The following is a 22,619-nucleotide window of genomic DNA, read 5'->3' on the forward strand; positions in this document are numbered from 1 at the left end:
TGGCTGCCTGTCATGGGTGGTACAGGGAGTGACCCAGAGGCAAAGTAAATTTTGAAAGGGAAAGGTTCATGTTAAATTCTGCTCTCAGCCTTAGAGTCAGTCAGCTATTTCAAGACAATGATCATTAAAATGAGGAACCATATGAAAACGTGTTTCAGAATTACAGACTAGCCCAGAGCAAGCAATAACATGTAGCCTGCTGCTCTGTTCATCTATTACTGTTAATATACCCATTCGCTCAGTGGTGTCAGTTCCTGATGACCAAAGAATGAGAGAAACACTTGGCCCTTATACAGCAAGTGTAGAATTACCACCCCATTACTATTTAATAGAGGGGGAAACAGAGATATATAAGGGGTTTGTTTTTTTCAAAAGTGGCGGCTGATTTTTTTGGGTGCCCAACTTGAGATGCCTTCATTTTGATTTTCAGAGGTACTGAGCCCTGGCAGCTTCACATGCTTTAACTGGAACTGTGGGTGCTCAGTACAGGACTTCTGAAAAATCTGGCCCTTGCTCTTACACTGGCTAACCAAAAATCAGAGGCAACTGTTGAAAAATTTCCCCTAGAGACTTACCCAAGGCCACACAAGAAATGCATAGCAGAGCTGGGATTATAACTCAGGAGTTACTGGGCCCTAGCCTTGTGCTCAATCCACTGTGCAACTCTGCTTGTTTAGTGAAAATAGAATCTCTTTTCTGGCTCAGAGGCACCAGCCAATTCTTCATTTTTTCCCACAACACGGCTAAAGAAAGCTTTCTGAATGCCAGAGAACAAAGGAGTAGGAAGTGGCTGAGTTTATGCTGCCTGCATTGTAATAAGTAAATAAAAGTAATTTCAAAACAAACCAAAAGTGATAAAAACACTGCTAAAATGACAGGAGACTGGCATCAACCTGGACCAGTTAGCAGCCTTTTCTTGCCCTTTGTCCACTTTGGGGCAGTGGGTCTCTGTTTTTGAAGCACCACTACACATTTGGGCACTACAGAACTAGTAAAAACAGTAACAATGGAGCGATTGTTCCCTTACCTGCGCACTGAATTTATGTGAGAAGTATCCCCAGTCTGGTACCAATGGGCTGCTTCTTAACTTATATCGATGCTCTAAGAGATTCTGGCAATGGGCCCACCCAAGATACTTGGGTGCTTCCCAAAACACTTTCCTTTTGTCTTTTGAAGCTCTTGCCTAAATTAGAGGAATTCCTCTTGTGAAAAAAGAAACCAAGTCACAGGAGAGGTCAAGATAGGAAAAGAGAGTATCTGCCCCTCTGGGTCCTAGGCCCAGCCCCTTTACCTTCAACCCTATAACTGCAGCACTGCTCCCCCTCGTTTCTGTGCTCCTTTGGGATATTTTCCTATGCTTTTCTTTTACCTTTCCCCACCCCTGTGTCATTTCTCCTTTCCCTCCCATCTATTCTCCCTTTCCTCTTCCTGCCCATGCTCTTCCCCTCTGTTCCTCCCCTTACTCTCTCTGCACCACACATTGACTCTCACGCCCTTACATGCCCCTGCTCTGAGAAAAAGGCTCCCTTTTGTTTCCCCTGTGCCCATCCAGTGTTCCCCTCCAGAACAGGGAGGTGAGGAGAAGCACAGATGCTGCTCGAGGCAGGTCAGTAGCTCCTGTACATGGTGGCAGTATGGCTGAACATATGTGCCTTCAGGCTGATCATTCACTGCACTGCCCAGAATCACAGGCTGTGTTTACACTAGCATTTTTTCCTCTAAAAATATCCTACTGTTGCTACCACTGCTCCAACTTCACCCATTAAAGCACTAGCGTAGACCAGCTGCCTGTCATTTAACCTTAGCAATGTAGGTTCAGGCAACATAGCAGTTAGAAAACCAGAGGTTCATCAGAACCTTGCCTACATTAGAGCTCCTGCTGTTGCTGCCTTTAGCGGAACTTCAGATTTGGGGAAACATAGGGGGAAAAAGGCCTGTCGTTTTATTGATCTATCAATACCATGCACACCAATGCAATGTATAAATAATTATACTTTATTGTGTAGTTTCCAAATATGTGCTCATATATGCTCATCCTGTACAGGACACAAAACTACAGTCCTTGTCCCAGTCTACAAGATGAAATGGGAAAGATGGGATATACTGGATAGTCCACAGGAGGGAATACCAGAGAAGGATTTATGAAGTATCATCACATCCCTTCTTGCGGATGTTATCAAAGGAGTAAGCCTTTATATGAGGGATCTGAATGAAAAGGGTGGAAGCTTGGAGATATATAGGAGCAGGAGTTCCAGAGCTAATTCCTTGGGCATTTCCTGTTCTACATCTGATGGCCAACAGTATGGATCTGAGGCAACATGCTGAAGCTGCTCAGCCAAGGTGCATTCTAGACATCGTGTCTTCTAAATAGAGAAGACTGCAGAGCCCACTTCTGGCTGGTGATACAGCTTGTGAATGGCCTACGGCAGTTTGCTGATCAAGTGAGCCCAGGACTCCTTGATAATGCCAAGCAAGTCAGGTGCAGGGGAAAACATTTATCCTTTTTCTCTGAGTTGAAAAAGCCATCTATGCAAATCCTCTTCTGTACAGAAAAATCCAGGAGGAAGCAGTCTTGGCAGTAAGCCTTCTGTGGCAACCTGGCAAGCCTGAACTTGCCTTGAATCCTCAGTGTTCAAGAACCCCTTAAAGCCTGATTGCTAGACTGTAATTGCTATTTCCAGCAGGACAAGGAGAGGGGAAGAAGGGACTGAGGGAGCTTTATAGTGAATGTGGCTAGGGAATCCCTCTTTTGGTGGGAAGAATGTAGTACAATCATAAGGGCGGGGGAGCAGCAGAGCTCATCGTGGCTGGGCTGCTGAGGGAGTACTTAGCATGTTCCCCCACATGGATGTGGGAGGGAGAGCCAAGAGGCTGGTGGTAAAATTATTTATGGGGCAGGAACAAGGAACCGCTGCCCTTGAGGCTCCTCTTGCTATGATGGAGCACAGAGAAGAGGCTGCTCTAACTGTAGTTCAGGCATGCTGGACTTCTTAGTAGACCACATGTAGTGCCAAGGATTGAGTCTTATCAAACTAGCCCTGGTCTGGGTCCTGGAAGGTGGCCAAAGGAGAGTTGGGCCCACTGCTCACCTCAGACCCCATATCAGCCAAAATTCTTGTCTGTGCCCTGAACAGGGATGGGGACAGAGCTGACAGATAAAGTGCCTAGTGGCAGGTGCAACAGAACGTCCTACCCTATGCCTGGTCATGTCATCACTACTCTTCTGTCCTTTGAGAAGGCTGGACCAGGGAAGCCTCCAGCAAAAAGAGTTTCGGTTTTGGCATCTGAATATTCCGTATTTTAAAAAAGGGTTTAATTTTCATGCTGTATTAAGCTGGTGTGAGAGCAAATCAGACATGGTTCAGTCTTGCTAGGGGTATACCTGCAGTGCAAATTCATTGATGATGTTTTGCTACATCTGTATTATAAGGACACCTCCATTTATTCCAAGTACCTCAGGCAGCCACAAGAGGAGGATTTCACTCTGGGCCTTTGTGAATGCTGGCCAGGCTCGGAGTACAAGGGGTGGGCCTGGAACAGTCCCTGGAAGAAGCTGATTTGAAGTTGAGGAGGTCAGGATTAATCTTCAAATCTCCAGACAGTTTGGATATGGATTTGCTTTCTGAAGCCTTGTCGTACTGTCAATAAAATACATCACTGACTTCCTGTCAACAACTAAACTAATAGATCTGCCCACAAAATCTCCACAACCTTTTAACTCTAGGTAGGCAGATGTAAATTATCATTACCAAAAGAGTCATATTTGCAACTACAGGCGAATAAGATTTTTGAGTTGCTCATATAACAGACCCTGTTAACCAGGATTCTCCAGGTGCAAAGCATTTTATCCTACCACTGATAATTACCTGCCAGTGATGCACTCACAGAACCATTAAGTTTCCTACACTGTCCACCAATAAACCACACCAGTACTACTTTGTGACTGTCTGTTTTGTACAGCACTGAGCACACTGCTGGCTCTAAACAAATAATAACTCATCATCATACTAAGTATTCTGTCAAGTATTCTGTCTGCATGACATCCCACAAATGTACCTTCCAGACATTTTAAGAACAGATTGCAAGGATAAGGGAAAAGCTATTTCTAAAATTCACTTGTTCTTTTTCTGAGCAGTGAAAGAGGCAGCACGACTTAGTTGGGCTGGGAGCTGGAAATGCATCGGATACCAACTCCCTTTGTGGCCTCATTTTAGCTCCCTGCCTCAGTTTTCCAATCTTTAAATGGGAATAAGTCGTCACCTACTCCTGGCAGTGATATAAGGATTAGCTAAATGTCCATATGCTGCTTAGGAAATACAAAATACTAAGTATTATTATATGTAGCTTTCCATATGGCCTCAGTTCAGAGAAATTTAGACCTGGAGAGGTTTCAACACCATCACACCATACCAAATATGACAGGAAAGAAAAGGCAGCAGATATTAGAGAAAGATAAAAGCTAACTACCAAACAGTTGTAATTCCTGCATTGTTTGGGACTCCTCTGAGCAGCTAAATCTATATATATATTATTTTCTATTTAGTAAATCATAGAATATCAGGGTTGGAAGGGACCTCAGGAGATCATCTAGTCTAACCCCCTGCTCAAAGCAGGACCAATCCCCAATTTTTGCCTCAGATCCCTAAATGGCCCCCTCAAGGATTGAATTTGGGTTTAGCAGGCCAATGCTCAAACCACTGAGCTATCTTCCCCCCCTGTCAATTCCCTCACTGCCCAGTGTTTCCAGCTGGACAGCAGTATCTCCTGTTTACTTAATGTCTGTGCAGCAGCATTGCTAATGTCAGCACAGCTCATGGAATGGTACTTGCCTATTAACTGATGTTGCTGCAGAGCCAATAGGGGAAGCATACCAAAAAGGGTCAGAGAGAAGGAAACAATCTACCAGAGACAAAAACTCCAACTCTCACCATTTCTCTGCCAGGTCATAGTGGAACTTATGGTAGGCTTTTGTAGTCTGGAGGATTTTTTCTAACAAAAATTTTAACATGGGTAGAAATCAGACCTAAGTAAATTGATGTACCTCTTCAGAGCCTAGAGACAAGCAGACACCTTCAGAAAGGGGCAGTGGGTGTGTTTACAGGGGTGGCATGGAAAGGACAAGGTATTAACATCTCCTGGTGCTGCACTGCCTTTCAAAACAAGTAAGACTACCACTGAATTCCAGCCTCAGCCCCTTCCAGTAACTGGCAGAGGAGAAATCAAACCAGTACTCAGCCTTCAAATGTACTGTGACCCCCAATGGCACAGTGCTCCAAACAGCACTGTGAAGGTAACACTGGGGGAATCATAGGAATATGGCAATTGCCATGCCAGTAAGACTGGGGGTCCATCTAGTCCAGTAGCCGGTCTCTGACATAGTATCTTCAGAGAGAGGTGGAAGAAACCCCTCTACAGTGACTGGCTTATGCCCTAAAGCAAGAGGGCATATATCCCTAGTTTATTTTCTCTCATTATCCTATAAATATTGGATCCTTTTAAAAATCCTACTAAGCAACTGGCCCCAATGAGTTACACAGGTTAATTGTGTGTTGTTACAAAAAAAGTATTTCCTTTGATCAGTTTTAAATTTGTTTCAAGGGCTGTGTTCCTGCTTTGCCACTCCTGCTAACTGATCTTTGCTGCTTAACTGGCTTCAGACCAGAACACAGACATTTGAAGATAAAGTCTAGTTTATCATAGGGCAAGCTGAGAAGAGCACACAAGAATTCCTCCTCCAAATCTACTGACAAGTGTAAGAACTGAGGATCAGCTCCTGGGCTCAGAGCTGAAAAAAGTGTGTGTTCACTTCACTGGAAAAGGGGAAGTGTCCCTGAGGAACAAAGTGTTAGTGAAAACAGACACTAAAGGAGAGTGAAGAAAACAGCGCCAAGGATCTCCAAGGAGCATATGCAGCTATGGCTGCAGTGAGATTTTCAGGCTATGCCAGGGTCAGGGTATTCACTCTGCTTTGCCCAGAACACAGTAAGCAAAATGCAAAGCTTTTCAGTGTTGCATTGCCATCCCCAGAGCATGTCTACCTGGCTATTAAAATACATGCACCCTCATCACCACACAAGGAGCTCTGCCTGAGTTAATCTGCATAGTGGGCCAAACATTGCTCTCACTGAAGCCAGGGGGAGTTTGGCCATTGAGTTCAATGGGAACAGGCTTTGGCCCAATACATTCATATGCCTTAGCAGAACTGATAGCCACTGCGTGTCCAGCACACTAAACTGACACAAACAATCCCTATAATAATGGAACTCACCAGACATGCTCTGCTACCCACAGTCACACTATAATATGAAAGAGATGGAATTCTGAAATAAGGTGATATGACAAAAGGAGATTTCAGGTGTAACAAATCCACTGTCTTTCATCCCCATTAATTCTACACCTGTGGTCTAATCAGTCCATATTTAAATATTACAAAAGCATAAAGGCTTTAACAATCAAGCTGCCAGTGCTCTTTTCTGGGCTACTAACACACAAAAGAATGGGTAGATGTGATAAAAGGAGACAACACAGAGAGCTCCTCCCGATGGAGAGTGAGTTGCAGCACTTAGAATTCAGCCAGTGGCATGTATGATATACCTACAGAAACCTGCCCCATGGGATTTTAAAACACAAACACAGCAGAATGTCATCATAATAGGCAAAGTCTGTGTCAAAAAATTCTAAGCACACAGCATTTTCTCCAGTTCTGACACCTTTTTAATAGAAATCACTTGTTTAGGAAACAAATAGCACTTTTATAATTTTTACAATGTTTCTTACCTTGATCTTATTTTAAGTAACACTAGGAAGACCTCAATATCTTTTATTTTCCTTTTTCATTTTAAAAAAGTTGTTTTTTCCCAGATACAAAGATTTTGCCCTTGCATAAAAAAACAGTGCCCAAAACGATGACACAAGGACTCACAAAGACTCACTGTATCTCACTGACACTATTACTTCTAATCTATACCATGCAAGGTCCCATCTACCTCTTTAATTAGACTGTCAGCCTGAATAACAGCTTTTCTATTCCTTATTTATTTTTTGTTACCAAAAGAAAGAGAGGAAATGAAAGAAAAGGACATTTCTCTGTTCAGTGCACACATCTGGGTCATGTGCTGCTTTGTTCAGGATATTTTTGTTGTTTTATAAATATAGAAAAGGGTTGGAACCTCATTTTCAAGTAAAATCATTGATGCACATTTTCCCTTGAGACACCCCCTTTCAATGCTTCAACTCAACCATTTTGGTCCCCTCTCCCAACAAAGGCTTCCTGGATCAACTTGAAGATCCAAACCAATCCAATCCTCCAATGCATTTCATTTGTCTAGTGTGAAGAAACAGGGTTAACCCAAAGCTGCCAGGACAGAAAATCCCCAGCCTGCACATGTGTGTGCTCGTTACTCGGCGAAAAATCCATCCCCATTTTGTTTTGTACATCTCCTGTCTAAACAATAGTAAATACTGCTTATTTGATATACTTGTCCCCTCTGGGCACTGGGATTTGTTAATTTATACTTCTGTTTTTTGGTTTAATAGTGCTGAGAGTTTAGAAACAGGAAAAGCCCACAGGCTCTTTGGACTTATTTTTTCCCTACCTAAACAAACTGTTCTGCAAATAAGGATTTGAAACCTGCTCTCCTCCCTCATCCCTGCTCCTCACCCCAAACAAAAATAAAACAAACCTATAGTGGCTGTGGAGGCTGCTGCAGGCACACACTGGTGTAAAATATAGAGAGAGTAAATATATTATTTCACTTGGCATGGTGCTGGCAAAGAACCCCCAGCTGGCACTATTCATGTAACATGATCCAAACTTTGCATGTACACACAGAATAAGAAGGATCAATTGGCAAACTCCGGTGCCGCCTGGCACAAGCATCTTCACGCTCTCTCTGGAACCAAAGAACTAAAGAATTCTGCACTTTCCAGAAGAAATCCGGTTTTGCTTTTCTAGAGTTTCATTATTTTGCTGCTCCTCCTCGCCGCCACTTCCCTTGGCTCTTTCTTACTCCACTGTGTTATTTAGTCTCATCGCCTTTGTTACAGTTCACCATGCAGCTCTGGGAAGGGGCTGGGGCTGGGGTGGAGGCGGCAGCATTAGCATTGTTAGTCGAGTCCATGCCGTTGGAGATGGCTACTGAATTGACCTCAGAGTTTATGGATTTTGAAAGGTCAATGCCTTGGATGAGGCGGACCAGCTGTTTTACCTTCTCCAAGGAGCTGTGCATCTCCTTCTGTTTTGCCAGAATGGTATTCTTCATTTCCATACATTTCTGCAGCAAATTAGAACAACAAAAAGCTCAACCATTACACCCATAAGGATAATTAGCGGAATGGAAGAGGCTAAGGAAAGGAATTTAGATGTCCATCAATCCAAGTATAGGCATCTAGCAAGGAGGAGAGTTCCAGAAACGGCTGCACCTGGAAGTTCACTTTCCCAGCTTGGAGGAACCTCAAAGCTGCACACACAAATTACTTAATATTTACAGACAGATAAGTTAAATTGCCAGCAGGTAACTACCACCTGCTCTGCCTCCATTTAAGTCATTTCCCTTATAGATTAGGAAATCACCAGAGATGCCTCCATCCTATTGTGTTTCTTCTGGAGGAAAATATGGGGTTAATGTCCAGCTGAAACTAGCAAGTTTTTATTATTTTCTATTAGTATTTCATTTCTGAAATTCCTCCAACTCAGATCTGAAAATGCAGGCATCCTGTAGGAGCTGACTTTGTGGAGAGCACATATGTCCTGCTTATGGGATAGAGCCTTGCTTTCACATACTGTTTTGCCTATTTTAGCAGAAACATCATTCCCTCCCCATAAATAAAAAGGGGGACTTGAAGAGAAAGATGCAGTGCCCTCTTCATTTAAAAATCTCATTTTGGGGCCATTTTTTTCTTGCATGTTACAAAAAAAATCAAGACGCTCTGACAACAGGCAAGGCAAATTAGCTTAACCACTTTATGTCAGGAGCCCATGGTTGAAACTCTCTAAAAGAAAAAGGAGAAGGCAGCCAATACCTTCTCTACGGATGTGGTTCAATTTAATGATGTATAAACCACATAGGCCCCAACAGATGTCCTGCAAGAAGATGGTATCTTTTTTTAAAAAGTTTTGAAGCCTTTTGTCTACACTGATCTTCAAACCCTCCTGGTCTGAGTCCAACTTTTAACATATATATGACAGCAGCAGAAAAACCACCACCATAACTGGAAATAATTGGCCCCATGTTGGCAGTTTGAGTTAAGAGGTAAATAATGAGTCATCCATGGAGAGTGAACTGCCTTCTTCACCTATAGATAGTCCTTCTAGGTCAGGACTGAAGCACATCAGCGAGTGGGTGCTGCCCATACGCATCGCTTGAGAACACATGCACTGCTGCTTGCCAGGCCAGGCCAGCCTAGCCTTCTGGTGATAAAGAGAACATTCTAGTCCCCAAAGCTGTTAATCCAGCACCTTTCACCACTATGATATTTACTTTCTTAAAAGGATACATGTAGCCTTTTCATATATATTATTTATCTGAGTTATTCTACTGTGTTCAGTATTAGATGTCTTTGGACATCAGACACCTTATAAATACTTTTTTAAATAGAAAAAAAAAACAAATCCCATAGTGTGTGAGGGTGAGTACAGTGAAATACACTAGAACTGTATGATGTCATAAATGTTGGCTATGGAACAGAACTTAGCATTTACAGTTCTCTGATATCATCATGGGACCTCCTGAGGGGCTCATGTTTATATGTGGTGACTTAGGAGTCCAGCTTGTGTGTTATTGTGAAAGAAAGTTACATGCTAACACACAGGTTCTAGTTATTACGGTTACAAAACAAGGTGGAAAACATGGTTTCTGGTTAGGGGGAAAAAGTGTGGCAAGGTGTAATTAACATTAGGCGGGGCACCCAAAGTTTGCCCAAATGAAGACTGCCTTGGAAACTCATCAGAAACCTGAGGGCCAAACCTGTGAGTAACATGGAGACCACGGCAGTTGCTTTCATTTTAGATATAACGGGGCCGTGCACCAAGGCTGTAAGTCCCACCATGCAATTTGGCCTACTGAGTGAGAATAAAATGAAGCATCAGATATTAGGACCTGTAGCTACTTAGGTTGCTCCTCTGTAATAAAAATAAGAGCCATAGAGTCCATATAAATCTCCATGGGTTGTGTTTGTCAACTGTTGGTATTATGGGTTACTGTACATCTGCAAGATATAGCTAGCATAAGTTCATTTAGCTGTACTTTAAACATCCAAAATATCCAAAGGGCAGGAGAAAGAGCAAAGCTCAAATAGAAGCTTACCCAACTCCTACTGACTTCTATGGAAATTGGATCAGGCCTACAGTAGCAGTCTCCAGACTTATGCTCCGCCAGCTTGCATGGTGCTAGAATGAAAGGACTACAGAGAACAAGTGTAGCATTACAGCTGAGAAAAATACTTACTGTTATGGAATTGCTGAGCTGTTTGACCTTCTGCTCTAGTTGTTCTCTTTCTTGTTTTAAATCTGAACTCCATTTAAGTAGCTTCTGTTTCTCCTCTTCTTTTGCTGTAAAAGGGAATAATAACCCTCTCAGTGATGAATATTTAAAGAGTCCCTGTTATGCCCTTCAGATGGAGTCTCTAAGCTACTTCACACAATGGACACATTGGATCATACTGAAATTGTACCTGCCTAAAGTGAAGAGTCACATGAAGCTTTCACAAAGTAGTTGGACTGCCCTTTTCACATTATTACTTGGGTTATCAAGGGTTTTCCCCCTTAATTTCCTTTTTAAAACAAGTCCTACCCAATACCATTCCCAAAATAACATTTTACAAACATGAAAGCAATGCAAAGATGTTCTCTCTTTTCCTACCTGCTTTGTATGCAATATATGAATGAACAATTGCTAAAGTCCCTGGCCATGGGATTGCTTCTTCCTTCTTCAGCATCTGAAAGAAAAGAGTGTGTACATTTAACTGGCACACATTTTACCTCTGGGAAAGGGAGAAAGAAAAAGGGAAGAGACAAAAAGAGAGGGTGAGACAAAAGAATTTATTTCATGGCTATCATTAGGCACAACCTGTTAACATAATGCCTTGCAATCCTGTTCCGAGGTTCAACAGAGGGAATTATTTGCATCTATATTATAGCCTCCACAACAGAGGCTGATTTATCACAAATGTCAGCATTTTCTCACTCCCTCATAACCACAAACATCTTCTGCTCATGACACGTAACAGGTTAAAGAGGAATTAAAAGACAACATATCTGATCTCAAACTTGCCAGGGGACAGGAACATGGCTTCATGGCTCAGACAAACTGCTGATCTAAGTTGTTCCTGGAAGAAATCCTCTGATGGCACAGAACAGCCTCTGCACCACACATATGAACTTCACACTTTTGAACAGATAAGACATGACACTTTCCCATCTCCACCTGCTCGCAGGATCACATTACTGGTGTTGCCAAACCCTCCTCATAAGGATAAGCATCATACTTATCTTTAAGAGGATAAAAAGATTCCCTCTTAATATACCTTATTTAGGGAGGAAGAATGAAGCTTGGTAGCTCACCAGAGGAATGACCCAGGGGACTGAGGCTGGAGTCACGCTAAAGCAAAATGTCTCTGACACTTCTAAATTTATTTTCTGGTAACTTTTCAGTAAAACAAACCGGTGGGGGTAGGCGGGTGGGGTGTGTGTGAGAGAAAGGAAGGCTATGCCCCCTCCTCCTTCAGCTACAACCATGTTGAGTAATTTAATCTACTGGGATTTTTTGTTTGGTTTTTTATTGTTGCATTATGTAACATGCATGTGGAAATGCCAGGTTGTTTTCTTATGTTATCATCTGGTTAACAGAGGCTCACATGGACTACTAAGGCACTCTCTTAGGTAAGACAGTATGTTAATAGCTTTTGGCTGCTGGCTTAACAGCAATCCATTGTAATTCTTGAAGTTCCAAAATAGGGGAAATGAAAACAGCAATTTATTTCTTTATCTTGTAATCTTTATGCCATTAATGGATGAAATATCATCTCATTATTCCAATCCATTTGTATACTTTTACAGAGAGATTTTGAGGGAAGAAGGTCCAAGTCATTCATCGATAGTCATTATTCTGATATCGAATGTATCACGAAAGAGAACAGGAATGACAACCTCTCTAATGTTTGGGTTTTACCAGGAAGCACTGGCTCAGTATTTTCTCTCTCTATTAAGGGTAGGCTTGTGCAAATATCCTATTCACTTTGGACAAAGAACTACCACCTTTCAGAGAAATTCTGAGTAAAAAAATCTACAGGAAAATCCTTATGGGTCATAGAGAACCTTTCCCAAAAGTTTGTGTGCTTTGCCCCAGAAAAGCAGAGTTGAAACACAAGGGTAACACAAAAGGACCCTGAGTCTGGAAGCACAAAAGTAAGACTTAAAGGCTTAGTATTTGTGAGCATTCGAACAGTGGCAATTTGATGAAATTCACACAAGCCTAATTACAGATCAAATAGATTTGCTCAATGTCAGGCTGTTCCAATCTAACTAAGCCAAGTGATCAGGTTATTTTCTTTAACTCGGAAAATCTTTGTAGTGCACTGTGTGTAACTCCCTATCTTTCAAACAATACCTGGTCTTGACATTTGGGACAGATCCACATGCCCTTGGGAATGGTTTTCAGAGGTGGGTCCAGACAGTCCAGGTGATACACACGTGAACATGTGTCACACATCAGCAACTGCCCGCTTTTCCTGCAAACACTGCAAAAATCCTCATGGATATCGCCCTATAAAATTGAGGGAAGGGGGTGAGAAAGAAGAAGGCAAAAAGTGAACTTTGACCTTTGACATCTACATCCTAGTTGAATGTAAACTCTTCCGCACAAGCTATAGCTATGGGATTCCATATGGCTAAGTTCTTTTTAGGAGGTGTAACTGGAAAACCAGCGAAGATGACAGAAGTACAACTCCCTCTGCCCTCCCCAGGTCAGAGGCCCTAGTGAACATTTGTTACCACAGCCTCTAGTAACAATCCCCACCCCACCATCCATCTTAGTTAGGAAGATTTTCAGTGGTTTTAGCCAGCACTGGTAAGATACCCACTTTCCTTGGTCCTTCTAATCTTTGGATGTAAGCACAGCTCCATGTGGGGAGCATACAAATGAGGTTGCCTCATGTCCACAGTCTTTCCTAAGAAACCCACAGAGGGCAATACTGAACTTTAAAACAACACCAGCAAGTATTTAGAGCACATATGTGACATCTTTTCAAACTGTTACAGTGAAAGAGAAAAGTGCTCTGATTTGTAAATTAAAAAGAATGGACCCAATTCATCCCTGAGGTAACTCCTTTAACTTCACTGAAGTTACATCAGGATACATTTAGCCCATTATATTTTAAAATCCATTGCCCCAGCGTCACAATGACTACTGATTTCTACTTCATCATTAGCCCAGGGCTGTGAGGAGCAGAACGAGGGGATATCAAGAGTTCACACAACCAAGAGGGAAAAAATGTTATTTTCAGCCATAAGAGGCTTTCACAAGGAACGGAAAAGTTAGTAGACAGTGTCCTTTTAAAAATCTATGTTTTACTATTCTTGCATTATTAGTGGAGGCACTTCCTTTCCCCAACTATTCACGCCCCAATGACCCTCCCCCACAATGCAAAATTCATAGCAAGGTTAGGTTTGTTTTTCTCTCTTTATTCCCCTCTCTCTTTCCTCCCATCATTCCCATCTCATGCTTTTGTGATTTTTAATAAGTAGATGTTTGAACAGAAGAACACACAAGGAAAACACCCAAACTCTACCCTTTATCCACCTGCGGGCTGCTCTGGCAACGTGCCACACCTAAGACCCAATGTCTCAAGCCCTCGGCACGCGCAATTTCCATTGAATTCAATGATGTTCCGTACACACAACGCTTATAGAATCTTAACCCTAATTTGTCTAAAATGAAGCAAATTGTAGCTGCATGCCTCTTTAGTATGAAATATTGGGGCATGAAATGTTCCATTTTGACTTGAGTAGCCTGTTCACATGTTGGAGGAGTTTTGCCATTTTAGAATCATGCTAGACTTTGCCTCGCTCCTATATAGTATGTGGCTGGGCAAGAAAAAGTGGATTTTTTCTTTATTAGCGATAATTAGGGCCCTACCAAATTCACAATCCATTTTGGTTAATTTCACAGTCATAGGATTTTAAAAATCATAAATTCCATGATTTCAGCTATTCAATCTGAAATGTCAGGTGTTGTAATCGTAGGGGTCCTGACCCCAAAAGGAGTTGTGGGTGGAGGGGGGTTGCAAGGTTATTACGGACGGGAGGGGGTTGCAGTACTGCTACCCTTACTTCCGCGCTGGTGCTGGCGGCAATGCTGCCTTCAGAGCCGGGCAGGTGGAAAGTGGCGGCTGCTGGCCGGGAGCCCAGCCCTGAAGGCAGAGCCACTGCTAGCACCAGCGCAGAAGCGAGGATGGTTTGGTGTCGTATGGTACGGCCACCCTTACTTCTGCGCTGCTGCCTGCAGAGCTGAGCCCTCAGCCGACAGCCACCACTCTCCAGCCGCCCAGCTCTGAAGAAAGCTCAGAAGTAAGGGTGACAATACCACAACCCCCCTAAAATATCCTTGTGACCTCCGCTGCAACTCCCTTTTGGGTCAGGACTCCCAATTTGAGAACCGCTGGTCTGCCCTATGAAATCTGTATAGTATAGGGTAAAAGCACAAAAAAGACCAGATTTCACAGGGAGAGACCAGATTTCACGATCTGTGACACATTTTTCATGGCTGTGAATTTGGTAGGGCCCTAGGGATAATGTATTAAATGCATGCAGCAAGAGATCCACCATATTTTCGAAGAAAATCACACACAAATACAGTCTGCTGAGGTTTAACTTTCAGACTCCATGACAGATAAGTCTCACTCTATTGGGAGCTGCTCTTCGTCTCTTAACTCCCAAGGCTAACACTGCTGTCCTGTTTTCTAAAGGGTCAATCTTTCTTGAAGCTCAGTGTCATCTTTTGATTCCATAACTTCCATGAATCAAATGAGTGTTGGGTTCTGAGATCATTTAATCTTTAATACTAAAGAGAGTTCTTAAATGTTAATTGAAGAAGCAAATTAGTGAGATTTCATGCCTCCCTTGAAATGAAATTTGTGTTGCTGGGAAGAGCTTCCTTTTCCTCTTTCCTGCATTGTGTGAATGCATAGAAGGAAAAGAAGGCAGACAGGAAACAAGATAAAGGCAAAGAGAAAATCCTCTGCAATCCAGTCTTTAAAGGAAACTCATCCTAGAGCCTTTTGAATTCTATGTTAATGCATGTCCCAATCTTGTGAGGCACTGAACATCCCCAACTACCACTGAACACAATGGCAATTGAGAGCACTCTGCATGTTGCTGGGGCGATCAGTATCTTTCAGGATGAGACCCATTAAACACTGGAGCATCTGATATCCTGCAGAATCAGATCTAAGCAGATGATTTCCTTAATCTCTCAGGCACGTATCAGTTGCTCAACAATTCAGGTTTAGAACTTCTAAATTCAATGGAATGTTGAGTGATGATTCATGTAACAAGATGGGTTAATGTGCGAGGTATTAATTTTCTAGTAATACTCCATATGTACCAACTGGAATGGATACACACACACACACACACACAAATCCATAGCTCTATTTTCATCTTATCAAGGCAATAACGCAATAGTGCAGAGCATTTTGTGGGAATTAATAACTAGTGGTGGATGGTTCCTGAACTCCCCCTCAACCAGAATTTAATTTCTAGGAACTGTCCCGTGTCTTATTTGTTGTTAATAAATATATGTATAATATGGACCAGATTGTTGTGATATGTCCCCTCTACATTGCTATACTCTGGCCACAGGCTTCTGAAACAGCTCTGAGTGGCCACAAGCAGCCTAGTGTAATGCATGCTGGAGGCTGAGAAGGCCTGAAGCTGGCCCCAGAATAGGGGAAGCACAAAAGGTAACAGTCACTTTTGGCCTCACCTCCTCTGTTCCTACTGTAGCCTAGACAGAACAAAAAAACAACCCTAAGCTCTTCAGGGCAGAGACTGGGTCTTTTTTATGTTTGTACAGTATCTAGTACAATGGGGCCCTGGAATTTAGGTATCACTGTCAAAAAAAATAAATATAACAACCAGCACTATATGTACATGTGTGTGTGTAATCTCTATATTTAGATATATCTGTATCTATCTATCTAGACAGAAGATAGATATTACATCATAAAAAGCCTGTGGGAAAAAAGAGTAGGTGACCATGTATTTAAAGACAGCATTATTATGCCTATGCACAAAAGGGCTGAATTAAGGTTGTACTGGCAACCTTAATTCTTACGTCCCCTAACATTTGAGGGCTTGCCTTTGCAAATTGAATGAACATTGTTGTTTGGATGTAATTTCCCAAGTTTTTAAAAAACTTAAAAACTGAAAGATATAATTGTCATCCTGTGGTACCATACTGACTCCCACACGTGGGTCATCACCATGATTGGGATATTTAGGTCCACAGCACAGCCCTATATCACTTCAGCTAACAGTAACTGGTAGCAATAGATGGCTGTTTTCTTCTAAGCAGACCTGACACTAGAGTGGCATGGAGACACATGCGTTGCCAGTGGATTTTAGAGCTATTTACTAGACATCATAGGAATGTCGAGACTCCAGAATAATGGGATTAATTCCAGGTTCTTTAGGAGAGTGCACTCAAGTGATTACAGATCTCTCTGTCCCTTCCGCTCCTTTCTCCCTCTGCCTCAATCTTGCTCCGGCCCATCTTGCCCTCCCCCAGCCCAGCTTCTGCCTCTCTCTCCTACCTCTTGTTCCTACTCCCATGACCCTCATCGTTGCCCCTCCTTCCCCCGCTCTTGTGCCTTTACCCTCTCTCCTGGCTCCTGCTCCTAACTCTGTTCCTTCCTAGGCTCTTATCCATCCTCCCAGGCAGAGGTCCTGCCCTTGTCTCCACCCTCTGCATCTCTTCCCCTCCAGCACCCTATTCCTTACCCTGCTCCACTCAAGTCAGTTTGTCTCCTTCCTCTCCTCCAAACTGCCTGTGTGCCAGCAGAGATAGCATGGACAGCACAGGAGAGTCTCACTGCCCTCAGTTCTGGTGCCTGGTATCACAGGTACTCCTGGAACCTGGGAGCAGCAATCGCAGTAAAAGTCCTACTTGGCCTCGGGATGGAGCATGACTAGTCACTCTGCATGTGCAGTCTAGTCAACTTGTAGAAGATGTGAGGGGATGGAACATGCTCAGTGTAGCTGGATTCATCAGAGAATTTTGCTGCCAAACTGTAACAAGCCTCTACTGAGAATGTGCAAACAGATTTTTCACAGGCATATAGTGTGGCCAAATTTGGGGGGATTTTCACACAGATGTCAAAAGGCAAATCCCTGACTCAAACGCCATACCCATGCTAAATTTCAAGTCCCTGCTCCAAAACATGGATGCAACAAAACAGTTATCAAAAATTTTTTTAACTTGGGCAAAACAAGTTATTTTCCTTAATTTTGTTTTGTTAAATAGCTGAACTGTTTTATGTGAAACTTTAAAAAAAAAATTCAACTTGAGTTAGACACCCATCATGGAAAGTTTCAGCCCAAGTGGTTTAAATTTGGCAAAACTGTCAGCAACTGAAAACAGAGTCTTAAAATGGAAAGCATTGGGCAACCTGCACCACTTATAATAAATATAGATCTTTATAAGCTAGCACCATTCTCCGAGTATCCAAGTATATCTTGTGTTGAATATCTAATTAGTAGGGCCCTACCAAATTCATGGCTGTGAAAACACATCATGAACCATGAAATCTGATCTACCCTGTGAAATCAGGCATGGAGCCAAGGGCTCCTCCCTGCGCAGGGCTCCAGCTGCTAGTCCAAGCTGGGGATGGGGAGGGATGAGACTTCCTCTTCCCCTGCAGGAGCGACTCCCAGGGTGGGTCAGACCCATCTCTGGAAATTTCCCCCTGCTGTAGGAAGCTTGGCGGTTCAAGCTGTCACAGCCCCCCTCCACGCAGAGAGGCTGCAGCTTGTGCTGTCACCTCCCAACGTGGAGAGGCTGAGGCTGCAACTGTCACGCACACCCTTGTGCAGAGAGGCTGCGGCTCCAGCTGTCATCCCCTGCGTGGAGAGACTGCGGCTCCAGCTGTCACCTCCCACCCACTCAGGCAGGAGGCTGCCAGGAAAACCAGACCTATGGTAACCCACCCTCCATACCCTGTGACTCTCACTTCTGCGCTGCTGCTAGCGCTGGCTTTAGAGCTAGGCACTCAGCCAGCAGCCTTCCTCTCTGATTGCCCAGCTCTGAAGGCAGCGCCCCTGCCAGCAGCAGGGCGGAAGTAGGGTGGCGATCCCATAACCCACCTACAATAGCCTTGTGACCCTTGCACCCTGACCGCCTTTTGGGACAGTACCCCCACAGTTACAAGCATGTAAAATTTCAGATGCAAACATGAAACAGTAATTTTACCCCCTGGCCATGAAATTGACCAAAACAGACCATGAATTTGGTAGGGCCCTACTAATTAGATTGTACGCTCCTTGATTAAAAGGGCCGTATCTTTCTCTTTGTCTTCATAAATAACACCAATATATTACTGGTGCTTAATTAATTAATATTTTGTATTTCCATAGCCAAGAATTTTGAAGTCTTTTACAAACGTTAAGTCTCAGCACCCATGTGAACTAAGGAAGTACCATTATCCCATTTTACAGAAGGGGAAACTGAATCACAAAAATGATTTGACTTTCTCAAGGATACACTGTGAGTTTGTGGAAGACTATGAATAGAACACAGATCTCCTTACTTTCAGCGCTGTTTTTACATCAAAACCCATTTTTCCTTATAGTAGTTATTAGGGCTGTCAAGCGATTAAAAAAATTAATCGCAATTAATCACACTGTTAAACAATAATAGAATACCATTTATTTACATATTTTGGATGTTTTCTACATTTTTAAATATATTCATTTCAATTATAACAGAATACAAAGTGTACAGTGCTCACTTTATATTTATTTTTATTACAAATATTTGTACTGTAAAAAGCAAAGGAAATAGTATTTTTCAATTCACCTAATACAAGTGCTCTCATACAATCTCTTTACATTAAATTTGAACTTACAAATGTAGAATTATGTACAAAAAAACCACACACCTGCATTCAAAAATAAAACAATGCAAAACTTTAGAGCCTGCAAGTCCACTCCGTCCTATTTCTTGTTCAGCCAATCACTCAGACAAACAAACTTGTTTATATTTGCAGGAGATAAGGCTGCCCGCTTCTTGTTTACGTCACCTGAAAGTGAGAACAGATGTTCTCATGGCATTGTTATAGCCAGCATTGCAAGATATTTATGTGCCAGATGTGCTAAAGAGTCATATGTCCCTTCATGCTACAACCACTATTCCAGAGGACATGTTTCCATGCTGATGACGAGTTCTGCTTGATAACAATCCAAAACAGTGCGGACCGACATGTTCATTTTCATCATCATGAGTCAGATGCCACCAGCAGAAGACTGATTTTCTTTTTTGGTGGTTTGGGTTCTGTAGTTTCCACATCAGAGTGTTGCTCTTTTAAGATTTCTGAAAGCATGCTCCACACCTCACCCCTCTCAGATTTTGGAAGGCACTTCAGATTCTTAAACCTTTGGTTGAGTGCTGTAGCTATTTTTAGAAATCTCACATTGGTACCTTCTTTGCATTTTGTCAAATCTGCTGTGAAAGTGTTCTTAAAATAAACAGCATGTGCTGAGTCATCATCCAAGACTACTATAACATGAAATATTTGGCAGAATGTGGGTAAAATAGAGCCAGAAACATATAATTCTCCACCAATGAGTTCAGTCACAAATTTAATTAACATATTATTTTCTTTAATGAGTATCATCAGCATAGAAGCATAGTGTCCTCTGAAATAGTGGCCGAAGCAGGAAGGGCCATACAAATGTTTAGCAGATCTGGCAAGTAAATACCTTGCAATGTCTGCTAAAAAAGTCCCATGCGAACACCTGTTCTCACTTTCTGTTGACAACGTAAATAAGACGTGGGCAGCATTATCTCCCATAAATGTAAACAAACTTGTTTGTCTTAGCAATTTGCTGAACGAGAAGTAGAACTGAGTGGACTTGTAGGCTCTAAAGTTTTGCATTGTTTTGTTTTTGAGTGCAGTTATGTAACAAAAAAAAAATCTACATTTGTAAGTCGCACTTTCACAATAAAGAGATTGCACTACAGTACTTGTGCGAGGTTAACTGAAAAATGCTGTTTCTTTTATCATTTTTACAGTGAAAATATTTGTAATAAAAAATAATACAGAATGAGCAGTGTACGTTTTGTATTCTATGTTGCAACTGAAATCAATATATTTGAAAATGTAGAAAAACATCCAAAAATATTTAATAAATTTCAATCGGTATTCTATTGTTTAACAATGCGATTAAAACTGAGATTAATCACAATTAATTTTTTTATCACTATTTTTTGAGTTAATTGCATGAGTTAACTGCGATTAATTGATTGCCCTAGTAATAATAGTTACTAAGAAATATGCCATGCAACAACCATATATTGAATAGCTGTCACTATTCTGGTGAGTGTAAATGTGAAAGTACAGATTTTTAACAAATTCATGGAGGTGTTTTTAAGATAAAGGACTCGCGATACATTTATCGTGATTTTTGATACATCTTCTGCTCCTAGAATTCATAGGCCGTAGATATTTCAAAAGGCATCCATCACTGTGGTATCTGTTTCCTTTTAAAATCAAAGTTGTCTAGCTCCATTGTTGGAAAATGAGTCTTTGGAACTGAATCCTTTTTAAAAATTAAAACAGCAATATTAATGTTTTAATGTTGCCTTTGTGCACAAATGGGGTAACCTGTCTGTAAGTGTTTTAGTATACAGATTTGTATTACTCCAGGGGGAATGCTGTGCTAACTTGCTGACACAGTACATCGCACTGAACTGAGAGATAATTTTAACAAGTTATCCAAGTGTATGCATATGTGTTATATATTTTAACCACCTATTGTGTCAACTTGCATGTTTCCTCTAGAGTCTTTGTATTTTTAAAAACTATCATTTAATTTAAAAAGTATGTTAAATCACAGAGAACTGAGCTTCAATATTAAGCAATTTCACCTAAGGCAAGAAATTCAGAATCAGGCTGGGAACACTAGAATAATACGAGTTTCAGAGTAACAGCCGTGTTAGTCTGTATTCGCAAAAAGAAAAGGAGTACTTGTGGCACCTTAGAGACTAACCAATTTATTTGAGCATAAGCTTTCGTGAGTGAGCTGTAGCTCACGAAAGCTTATGCTCAAATAAATTGGTTACTCTCTAAGGTGCCACAAGTACTCCTTTAGAATAATACGCTGTCCTTAACTTAGCCTGTGGTAAGTAGAATTATGTACAAAATGAGTAGAATTGCAATACATGTGATAACACACCACACTGTTCTGAGAACCATTATGCTCTGGTCACAAAGCATGGTAAAAAAAAAAAAAATCACTGAAATCAGAGCTGGAAGAGACCTAGTATGTCACCCAGTCCATCTCTTGGAGCCAGCACAGGCTTGTTCTCTACAGCATAATTTCCAGTGGTTTGTACATTTTCGTCCCAAAAGATGGAGATGCTGCACCTTTCCTTCAGAAGTCTGTTCCACAGATTCATTCACCTGACTGTCAGGAATTTTTTCTTGATATTCAAATACTGTTCCACTCTGAAAAGTGACTATTTAAAAAGGGCCCCAGCTTATTCCACAGATGTGCTCCCTGTGTATCAGGGTCACATTTCCCAACTTTAGTGACTAAAGTATGTTTTGACTGTTAGCCCTGCAGAGCTAGTAGAGTTCAGAGGGAGGGAGCTGGATTCTATTCCATCTTGTGCACAGTCAGTAGAATTGGCTACTCACAGTTCCAGGCAGTTACATCAGTGCATAAGAGGCAATGGGGCAGCACAGGAATTACTGAGGACCAATGTTGGACTTTAGAACCTTTATTACAGCTGATGATGTATGAAAAGGAAAGAGTCCACCATGACTCTCAAATCCCAAGGGTAGTTTGCAGCACTGGCAATTGAAAAAAAAAAAAAAAGCATCTTTTTACATATAAACTGAGCCCATATGACAGGAGAACCTGAAAGACAAACTTTTACAGAGTAACTTTTCAGAGTAGAAGTGCACTTTGACTGCTGAGCATTCTTGTGTACTTAGTTGTCTCACTCCCCTATTCCCAGTATAGTCCTACTACAGTATTTCCTTTATACTGAGATCTTTAAGCAGACCCAGGTTAAGTTACATTGGCCTACTCTTATTTCTTGCAGTCACCTTTTTCAGAGAAATTGTACTTTATTGTGATAGTGTCACTTAGGGTAATGAAGGATAGATCAGTGGCCTGGGAGGAAACTCAACTTTACTTCATTTATTTGCTTTCTAGGGTTTAGATCTGACCTTCACAATTCTCTCACCATATTTTTTGCAAGGAACAAGAAGAATGAGACAATCTGAAGACTCTCAGAAAGTTATTCAAAAGAGGCTGTGCTGTGAAGGGGAAATCTTTGCATTTTGACAGATACAATATTTTTATCTCCTGCTTTAGAAATGATAGCAGAATAACCAGA

At 41.8% G+C, this 22,619-nt stretch overlaps 2 protein-coding genes across 36 annotated transcripts in view; one reads left to right on the plus strand and one right to left on the minus strand.

Moving 5' to 3' along the window:
* The window catches only part of LARGE2 (LARGE xylosyl- and glucuronyltransferase 2), a 119,939-nt gene that overhangs the window by 46,720 nt on the left and 50,600 nt on the right, over nt 1-22,619 (plus strand). The window contains exon 17 of one of the 23 annotated variants that reach the window (XM_073348138.2): nt 18,629-18,765. The exons of 21 other annotated variants lie outside the window; for them this stretch is intronic. In XM_073348138.2, coding sequence (XP_073204239.1) covers nt 18,629-18,641 — 13 coding nt within the window. In that variant the 3' untranslated portion in view covers nt 18,642-18,765. Of the gene's footprint in view, nt 1-2,044; nt 3,953-18,628; nt 18,766-22,619 lie in introns of those variants that run through there. One more of the 23 variants, XM_073348136.2, reaches the window with a different exon arrangement.
* Nucleotides 741-22,619, minus strand: part of PHF21A (PHD finger protein 21A) — a 260,529-nt gene continuing 238,650 nt past the window's right edge. For 10 of the 13 annotated variants that reach the window (XM_073348143.2, XM_073348148.2, XM_073348151.2 and 7 more), the window contains 4 exons: nt 12,606-12,761; nt 10,860-10,935; nt 10,446-10,549; nt 741-8,273 (listed from right to left, as the gene is read on the minus strand). In XM_073348143.2, coding sequence (XP_073204244.1) covers nt 8,019-8,273; nt 10,446-10,549; nt 10,860-10,935; nt 12,606-12,761 — 591 coding nt within the window. In that variant the 3' untranslated portion in view covers nt 741-8,018. The remainder of the gene's footprint in view (nt 8,274-10,445; nt 10,550-10,859; nt 10,936-12,605; nt 12,762-22,619) is intronic. The other 3 variants (XM_078853291.1, XM_073348152.2, XM_073348153.2) reach the window with 1 other exon arrangement.

Source organism: Lepidochelys kempii, chromosome 6 (genome assembly GCF_965140285.1).
Source record: "Lepidochelys kempii isolate rLepKem1 chromosome 6, rLepKem1.hap1, whole genome shotgun sequence".
NCBI lineage: Eukaryota > Metazoa > Chordata > Testudines > Cheloniidae > Lepidochelys > Lepidochelys kempii.